Source organism: Dermacentor silvarum, chromosome 4 (assembly GCF_013339745.2).
Source record: "Dermacentor silvarum isolate Dsil-2018 chromosome 4, BIME_Dsil_1.4, whole genome shotgun sequence".
NCBI lineage: Eukaryota > Metazoa > Arthropoda > Arachnida > Ixodida > Ixodidae > Dermacentor > Dermacentor silvarum.
The window spans coordinates 61,519,979-61,529,812 of record NC_051157.2 but is presented as its reverse complement, the minus strand read 5'-3'; the positions used below and the strand labels follow the sequence as shown (position 1 = coordinate 61,529,812).

Here is a 9,834-nt window from a genome sequence, read left to right as displayed (position 1 = left end):
AAGCTGTTGTTGCCGGGAAGTGTGACAAACAGTAAGAGATCTTTGAATGTGATCGCGTTCCGTTCTTAAAGGCGAAGCTTAAGTGTCCTCCAAATTTTTGAAACATGTTTACTCCATTTAGCGCTAGCATTAAACTTAAGTAATTGTCCAAGCATACTCTGAACTGGTCGTATGGCTGATGTGTTAAACAAAATCCTGCCAAGCGTTTTCTCTATGTGCCTATATTATGCTAACAGTTTGTACATGATAAATGTGCTCACTTGCCGTCGTGAACGTTCCCGCAGGCCAAATCGCTTGCTGCCAGTTGGAACTTGTTGCTGGGTGGATGTGACTCAGCCGTTGACGCTTGGTTAAGCTGTACTATAGGCTAGACTCAGGTATCAGCCGACAGCCGCTCTTGTTCTAGGCCGATTTCAGAGTATAGAGGGCTTTAGGGACATTAGAGGCATCTACACGTAAAATTTATCCAATAGCCGACGAGCAGCGCTTCGATACATCAATAGACATGTTTGTGAGTTGACTGCTGTGGCTTCGGCCAGGCAACTTCTGCCACATATATAGTATTGGCGCGCCGACCACGAACCTCTGTCAGGCTTTCGTGGCCTCAAGCGGTTGCTCTTCTCTCCGAAAGGAAAGGAAGATGATGAGTACAGAACAAATGCAGTATGAAGAGACCCTAGAATCGGAAACATGTTACTGGTTTTTGCTTCAAGCAACACACCCTTTTACCCGGACGTCTTGGCGTCGACACACATATTCCGGCGCGCGCTGTCTTCAACGAACTCATATCACTTAAAATGAACAGACATCTGCTTGCGTGGTTTGCTTGGTTTGGCACTTGTCGGTAGTGGTAGATGCCAGCGGATCGCGGTTGGCAAATGGATCCGTCTTTATGGCTGGCCAGCGCCTTCGGGGAATTCATTAAGCTGTCAGACAAGCTGAACATTTCATACAACTCCCGGCTTAGCGTAGGCATCTTCAAAGCGGTGCCTCAGAAAAATAGGTGAAATGAAATGACAATGCGTTTATTTGACAATACATGAATACATGATTGTTCTGGTCAAGCGGCGAAGCGTGACAACATGAGTCACATGACTCATGTCCCTAGCACCATGTGCCATTTGTACACAGGTAGAGGAGACTTAACCGGAAAATATACAGTAAAAGCATTGTACGGAGTAAGTTTAAACGGAAAAGACGCTTTCCTTATCGCCGCTGCTTCCTTTACGTTCGTTAAAAAATAAACAGGAGTATTCATCTTTCACCGAACTACATGAATCAATAACAGAGAAAGTTAATTGGCTTAGAAACGACTCTATATAGAGAGAGAGAGAATAAACTTTAATAAAAAGAGCACGCGAGCGTAGGTAGCTCCTCCGCTCTGCAGTGGGTGGTCCCCTCAGTCCAGGAGTCCAGCGGCCTTAGCTGCCCTTCTCGCTCGATTGACCAGGTTGAGCTGGTCCGTCGAGTCGGAGCTGGACAGCGCTGCCTCCCATTACCGTGTGGTGGGGTGTGTTATGGGTGTTAGCTGTGGTGTGTTTGCGCAAGCCCATACCATGTGGTAAAGTGTTGCACATTGATCACAGTGTGGACATTTATGGGAATACAGCCCAGGGTGTATGGCGTGGTAAAGACTCAAATGTGGACATGTGTTTGTTTGGAGTTTCCGCCATATTACGGCTTCCTCTCGCGTCAGAGCATTATGAGGTGGGGGTAGTGTTCGTGAAAGGCGATAGTGTTGTAGGATGTGAGTGTCGGTTAATGGTATGGGCTCTGGTTGGAACTGCTCGGCGCGGTCATCTCGCGGCTCCCGGTGTGCATGCGCTCGGGCGTAGGCGTGTGCCTGCTGATTGCCGCGTAAGGACTCATGCCCCGGAGTCCACACGATTATATAAATGGTTCTAGATTGATGAAATCTGGCGAAGATTATTATTGCAATACCAACTTTTAATCGGTGCGGGAGTTACCATTCTGCCACTAGTAAATACGCGCTGGTCCTTGAATTCTTTAAATAACTTTGCGCTCAGCAGTATAACCGGGTAACCAGAAATTCACCAAGGCGTATCTCTAGCAAGTTCCCGCCCACAGTGTTTTAAATGATATAGAGTACACGCCAGCTGTAATGTGAGTTACTTAATCACCAGAATTATCCGGTAGCATGTTTCGGAAAGATACAATTATGCAAGAACACGCAGTGTCTTGGCTAAACTTCTTATGAGGTTGCCTGTGGTCTTCGAATAGTGAGGACATGCTGAAAACCCATGACCTTTCAATAGAATGCTTAATAAACGTTTGTTCATCATCGTAATCATAATCAACAGCGTACTCCAGCGGTGCTTAGGGTGATGATGATATTTCTTTCTTTCAGGCTGCCTGTCTTTGCACGTGAAAAAATTATTGCACGTGAAAAAATTATTGAAAAAACTTTAACGTACACCCAATGCACAATACACGGACGTTTTTGCAATTTGCCCCCATCGAAATAAAGCCGCCGCGCCGTTGCCAGGATTTGATCCCGCGACCTCGTACTTGGCAGCGCAACGCCAAGCCACTAAGCAACCAGGGCTGGCGATTGTCACGTGGTACCAACGTATCTCATAATGCAGACGTACTGTTATCTAAGGGGTGTAGGTCGGTGCCAACACTAGAATAAAGCTCATAACATCGATATACCAGCGATGCTATCACATGACTGACTTCGTCGTGCTTTCTGACGTGGCGTATCTTTGCTGATACACGAAACGAAACCGATGTGCGCTCGCATAAACCGGAGGCAATCATAGCAGTGCGCATGCTCGAAAAATGCTATAAACGGGCGACACCGGGCTCCCTCGCTTCACTTCGTCCTGGGAACAGCAACTGTTCGCACAGCTCGTCTCGGCGCTTGTACCATCATGGCCCGCACCAAGCAGACTGCCCGCAAATCAACCGGTGGGAAGGCACCACGGAAGCAAATAGCGGTAAAAGCCATGCGGAAGTCTGCACCACCTTCTGGTGGCGTCAAGAAGCCTCATCGTTACAGGCCTGGTAAATGTTTCTGCATTCACGTAACCTTTCTTTTTTCTCTCTTATTGTGGCACATAAATCTTCTGCGCCAAACCCTATATTCACTTCCTCTAGTGAATTAAGTATTTAGTGCATCATCATAGACTTGCCGCTTATGTGCTCCTATTCAGGGCGTTAGTGGGCGAACATGGCGACTCGTCTTTGCCAGGATGTGCAGTCGAAGTCAGTTACCTTTGTTGAAACATTGGCTCCAGTCTGAAGCATAATTCATTTGCCCGATGTTGGTCATTGCATATTTCTTTGCCCCCTATGCCTAGTTCGCAATTTTTCTTACCAACAATTCTTTATTGCACTTGCATAATCGACAATCCCGTGTGTGTGTGTGTGTGTGTGTGTGCATCATTCTCTTGAATTTGCATTGCCTTGGGATGCGTCGCTTGAGTGTACTCTTGTGCAGTAGCCTACTTTCATCCTTCTCAGTTCTGCTAATCCTTAGCCTCGTTCTGTGCCTTGTTCCTATCACCTCCCCTTCGGTGCTTTCCATGTAAACGGCTTGATAGTTTCTGTGTGGCAGTCTTGTTGGCTTCTGTGCATACACTCCGGCGGCCACAGCACACACTATGGTCGTGCACGGCAGTTATTAGACAGTTTTAGTTTAGCGTAGTTACCGGAATAGCGGGATCGAAGTGCGCATGCGCAGAACGCTAACCAACCCATACCGTTTACCGTGCGCACGCTATTTCTCAGAGTTAACGTTAGCGTGGTGTACGTAGTGTACGTAAAACATGGCGGCGGTCCCGGTCGCCCGCTTCGAACTGAATTTGGCGTTGTTTTTGTAGAATTCACTTCGTTCGTAGCAAATGACTGCGTAAACGGCTTTTGCTTAGTCTCATGACGCTTCGCCGAGAGAGTGTTATGGCTAATCTTGAGGAATTTTCGAGATCGCTTCTCGTTTCGAACGCGCCTAAGCCTAACGAGAGAAATTTTTTCTGAAATGCGAGCGCCATCTGTCGCTAAACTCGGAAGATAGGCGCGACGACGGCATATGGCCTCTGAGATGGGAGGATTTCGGAGGCTATGGTAGACAGCTTGTACTGCTTGTCTGTTTCGTTGCAGATCGACGTACATGTGAAGTATACAACGCGCTCCTGGCTTCCATTGCGCTGCCTATCGCACTTTCCGGACGCACACACACATAGAATTAGGTGCCCTGTGTATGCGAAATTCAAAGCGTAATGGAATAGCGTCCCGCACGTAAACTACGCTATCACGCTATACTAAAACTCTCTTTTTGCAAAGTTCGTTTGCGGAACGGTAACGCTATTTCCCGCAACCCCGCTATTACGCTAACGCTAAACTAAAACTGTCTATTGTTCCGATGGCAGTGTTCTCCTTCATCCTGTCGCTTAGCTCTCAAACTTCATTTTTCTTGCAGGCACCGTCGCCCTTAGGGAGATCCGGCGCTACCAGAAGTCCACGGAAATGCTCATTCGCAAGCTCCCTTTCCAGAGGCTCGCCCGCGAACTCGCCCAGGATTGTCACGTTGACCTTCGTTTCCAGAGTTCGGCTTTACTTGCCATGCAGGAAGCCTGCGAAGCCTACATCGTCGGGCTCTTCGAAGACTCAAACTTGTGCGCCATTCATGCCAAGCGCGTCACAATTATGCCCAAGGACGTTCAGCTTGCTCGACGTATCCGCGGCGAACGTGCCTAGTCCTTCTGTCCATCGCCTGCAGCTCGCCACGAGCTTTGTAAATATATTCGCGCTCCACATTCATCGCATCCCGCCCATCGAATGTTTTTAACTTCATGACCAATAAAGTCGCCTTCCCACGAATCTGCTTTATCCTTTCGTGTCTCTCGAACCTACTTGCGCCATCGCCACGTTACGCCTAATTTTCCACCACATCGGCTGCAACAACCTGGCAGATCGAGGCCCACCCCTGTAACGTTCACGTTCTTACACTATAACACAGCTTTCAGTTTTTTCTTCAGCTGTTGCAAGCAACATTATTCGTTGAATAAGCTTGTTTCATTCTAGAATCTCGCGACGACTTCGTTCGTATAGTTTGCTCGAGCGTATTCGCGTCGGCTCTATGTAACCGCGTAATGTGCGGCAAACCCGTGATGCTTCGTGTCGTTGTTCCTCCAGATTTTCCGGACCGTTTGGCTTGCTGTATTAAAGGCGCCGTCTGCTTGTTCCTGATATCATCAGCCTGTTATGTCCGCTGCAGGACTAATTATGTCTCTGCGATCTCCATTTACCCGTCTTGCCCTAGCTGATTCCAGCTTGAGCCTGTAAATTCCACAATTTCATCACCATACCTACTTCCTAATAGCATCTAACGTTCAAGAGACGCGCCAGGTTAACGCTTCTGAACTCTATAGGACATTCGAAACACCCAGGAAGATCCGCTGAATCGAGAAAGTTCGCATAAAGTGCGCAGTTCAATTTCTTTGTGAGTAACGTCGGTATGCGTGGCGCATGCTCAGGATCCTCTCTGAAAAAAAAAGAAAGATTGCACAAAATTCGTACGATGACTATCTGCGCTGATGTGAAGCATTTCTGAATACTATATATGAGCTCCACTGAAGCGTAAGTGAGCGGCGCTACGAAAGCACACCTGCACATATTTAGAGAAACCACGACGAGACGCTGCGTCACTGCAACTACATTTCATATTTTTACGAGCGATTCATGAACATGGTTTGTAAGAAAGTAACCTAATGGTCACGACTCTCGATACGTAATTTGCTTTTCTAAGGTAGTTAAAGCACATGACTGCTTTCTTTGTATAGTCAGTAGTGCAGTTAATCTTATTGTTGTTACTGGAAGTTATCAGAAGGTCAGCTATTAGAATAATGTTGTTCATTAAGCCCTTAATTTTGACAAATCTCTTCACGAGTGTTCAGAAAGCACGCGCTTCGGCGGCGATTACACATTGGACCTCAACCCTTTTCGACGGCCCATTCGTTCACTCGTTGCTGCCAGTCAGGGAACGCAGTGTTACCACGAGGTGTCGACACGGCGGCGGGAAAACACGTGTCTGCTTCGCGCTTGGATGACCCAGCGGGCCGCGCGCTTAGCCGGGAATTTCTCGCTCAAGGACGCTTCGTGGCATAAAGGAATCGGCCGCGGACCAAACGTAAGGGCGGAAGAGAAAAGCGGGCGACGGCTTGTTTGCTATCACACCTAACGTCAGTTGCGCAAAGATGATCCGCCGCCTTGTTTGAAGTGAATCAAAAGCGGACACTTGACGGACGACAGCGCGTTCGCCGAGCCCCGCAGCGCGAGCGAGTGAACTGGGCGTCACAGGCGATGCGAAGCTGTGCGACCATCGGTGCGAGCACGTATACCTGGCACAAAACGACGCTCGCTAGGGCCATGCGTAGGCACGTGGAGGAGAGGCCGGGACGTCGTTTGCATTCTTTAAATCGAGGGCTCATATACAAACCCCGGCGACCGTATGCGAGTACCCTGCTGTCATAGGTGTGCTGAGCGACGCACGTGCACTGTTGGAATATAGGCCTTTCGTCATTTAGTTCATTTTTTCTTCGTGCCCCCATGAAGAGGGTGTGGCTCGCTGTAATTCCATCAGACGCTACAGAATAAAAGTGCCGTACGATCTCAGTGACCGATAAGTTGTTCCTGAAAACTAAAAGAAAAAAAAATGGAGAGGCGACCCCCTCATATGCGCTCCCAGAAGCCCGTAAAGTTATACAAAACGCTGAAAAGTAGGTCATGTAAGAGTGGCGGATATCGGCGTGCCTCCTTTAAACGTCGTCTTTCCTTATTGACAGTTGTCGATCACGTTGATGGTGCTCAATGTCGAAACACCAGGGGCTGTTACCAAGGTAAATTTACATACTGAAATTTAGTTTTTCTTTTAATTTTCGCGCTCAGCATTGCATATGGCAGACTGCAGGTACAAGGTGTATGTTAGATCGCACCACTGTACTGCGAATTTGGTTCTGAAAGAAAATAATCTTGAATGAATTCTGGGGTTTCACGTGCCAGAACCACGATTTGATTATGAGGCACGCCGTAGTGGGGGACTCAAGATGAATTTTTACCACAAGGGCATCTTTAACGTGCCCGCAATGCACAGGGCACGGACATTTTTGCATTTTGCCCCATCGAAATGCGGCCGCCGCGGCCGGGATTGGATCACGTGACCTCGTGCATAGCAAGCTTGATCAATTGTACACATTTTTTTTTTGTAAACGTGCAGTTTGATTAGCTATGTTCGATAGCGCTGAGATCCGTCTAGCGCGGAGTGAATTATAACAGGGAAGAAAGGAGCCTCGTGTGTAAATTGTTTCAGAAATGAAAGAGCACAGGTGGCTGTGGGTGTGCTCATGTGAAACAAATGAAAAAAAAAAAAAAACGATGAACAGCACTTTTCACCAAACTTATTCCCCGAAGCCTGGGCTGTGAAGGTTTCGGTGTTATCATTACTCCTGTTATTCATAAAGTACGTTGCTGAACTTACTTTGTTTGTATTGTTCACCTTCTCATGTTAACTATTATCACATTTATTACAAGGCACATCTTATCAGGACTCTAAATAGGTTGGTCAGAGGCAAAGAACAAAAAAAAAGTGTCCAAGAATTCAAATACACAAGTATCGGTCAGTATTACGAACATGCCGCGAGTCGGGGTAAATTTGTTTGCGCCAGTCTGTTTTAAGTATGTGACCGAACAGTGCGCATTCTCTCCAGTTAAATCACGAAGTACTGCATTGGCCGACGGGCGGAATACTATAAGACAGAAATGAAGACGCTAACTGGCGTAGCACTGTTACGGTGATAGTTGTCCACTTGATGTGGAATTTCAAGAACACGAGAAATTGCATCTTTGCTTGGCAAGCACGTTTGCTTTTAGAGAGATTGTAGAATTGCCCTAGGTTTAGGGCTAACTGACAGGAAGGGTCAAGGGGAACAACAGCGAAATATGTGGGGGCAAGGGACGGGACTCCTTCATTGGCGCCCATTCCTTGCGGGACGGCGCTGGCGGTTACGACGCGGCCTGGAATTAACAGTCCGCGACTCACCGGCTCTGACGAGGAAGCTCCTCGTATACAGGCCCTGCTTCTTGGCAATAGTCTTGATTGGGTGAATAACTTTGTCTTGATGATCGTTTAGTGCGCCTTCGTATTCTGTAATAATTGCGAGAGGGTTAGCGATAATAAATATTTGTACCATATAAATGGTTGAACTTGTTGCGCAAACCCACATGGTATGCATGTTGTCTGAGTAAGCCCGGAAGTGGTGGCATTTTGTATGTGGTTTTGTATGTGACATCGAGTTTTTCCTACAATTACGAGAGGGAACTCTGCCGCTACGAACGTTCAGTCACCATGGGGATGGTGGGGTCGTACGTGGATTTGTCTGATCTTCGTGCTTGGGGCTTCAGACGTTGTTGCATCCGGGATTCGCTTATTTCGCTTTATCTAGGACTAAATTGGACTCAATTTCAAAGCAATTTATACTTTTTTTATTGCAGAAGTTAAGAAGACTCTGCAAGCGCACATAATCGGTGCTGATTGCACAGTTCCGCTTGTCCATGCGTCCATGGCGTAATGGTTGAAATATCGGTCTTCTGTGCTAGAGGTCCTGTGTTCGAATGCTGCCATCGGACGATTTTATTAATGCTTGTTTGATAATTTATAACGCAGTAAATTCTTAAAAATTATCACTTTGCAATGTCACGAAGCCATATAAAGCCAGAAGGACGAAGTTTACGCAAATCCATTAACTACCCATCATTTCCATGCTGGCCGAACTGCACTGCTTGCAGCTTCCATAGACACTAGTACCACCTACAGTTCGCTCTAGTAATTGTATGAAACTCTATGGTATGTGAGGTTGTATATGGTATATAATATATACAGAGTGTGAAACTCTATGGTATATATCGAACCACGCGCCATAAGGTGGCGACGTCCCAAGCCCATTTTGCGGGAGCTGCAGTTAGGTTGCTGTACTGTTCAGCCCAATACTTCAGGCGGGCTTTACGTTCTTCTTTGTGCTGTGCTTTGGGTAGTCGCAGTATGGGTGGCGTTTGCAAGGTGAAAGAAGGAGGGGGAGTGGACGGGGGCTTTCGGGCTGCCTTCTGGGCTATATGATTCCCTTCGACTCCGGAATGATCGGGAGTCCACTCAAAGTAATGCTACGGCGGACGAGATGGCGTTGCATAGCGGCCAAAAGCTTGCTTGATTCCTGACTTATACGGAACTTACAATACCAAATGAAAAACTCGGTAAAGTAAAGTGATATAGTTTGATGACCATAGCGAAGTCACCACCGCTGTTCAGGATTGATAATTTATTGTGCTTCACAATATTACAACGAACTGATGGCGTCTTCTGTAACTTCATACATAGTCTACACCTGGTTGTGGCCTACGTATACGCCTTCCTCGTATCAAGAATATAGAAGACGTTGTCCGCTGATCGCAGTCATTGTAACACATCGAATGTATTTGTGGAGCATCTGCTCACAAGAGTGCCGGAAATTCGAGAGGCAGCGAGTGACCTTGCACAGCCGTTTGGACCCGACAGATGTATCTTTTCCGTTGTCAAGATTCTTGGTCCGTGGTCGCGCTCCAATAGGCAAAGACAGGCGTTCCCTGTACTTAAGGACTTCCTTGTGAATAGCGACCTTATGCAGTCTCTCGAGTGGCACCATGTATTGTGCACGTTCAGAATTTGCCGTTCTGTATGATCCTGTGAACTTGAACCATATTTTATTTCATTTTATTTTGTATGTGGTGTCTTTGACTCACATGGACTAATGCTAGTGACACGCTCTTATTCTGGACTGCCAA

The 9,834-nt window shown here is 47.1% G+C and overlaps 1 protein-coding gene across 1 annotated transcript; it reads left to right on the top strand.

The window, feature by feature from the left end:
* The first annotated feature begins 2,825 nt into the window (after positions 1–2,825).
* Positions 2,826–4,842, top strand: LOC119448145 (histone H3.1). The gene is made up of 2 exons (XM_037711609.2): positions 2,826–3,027; positions 4,442–4,842. The coding sequence occupies exons 1-2, from the start codon at positions 2,895–2,897 to the stop codon at positions 4,717–4,719; spliced, it is 411 nt and encodes a 136-aa protein (XP_037567537.1). The 5' UTR covers positions 2,826–2,894; the 3' UTR covers positions 4,720–4,842.
* Positions 4,843–9,834: the final 4,992 nt, after the last annotated feature.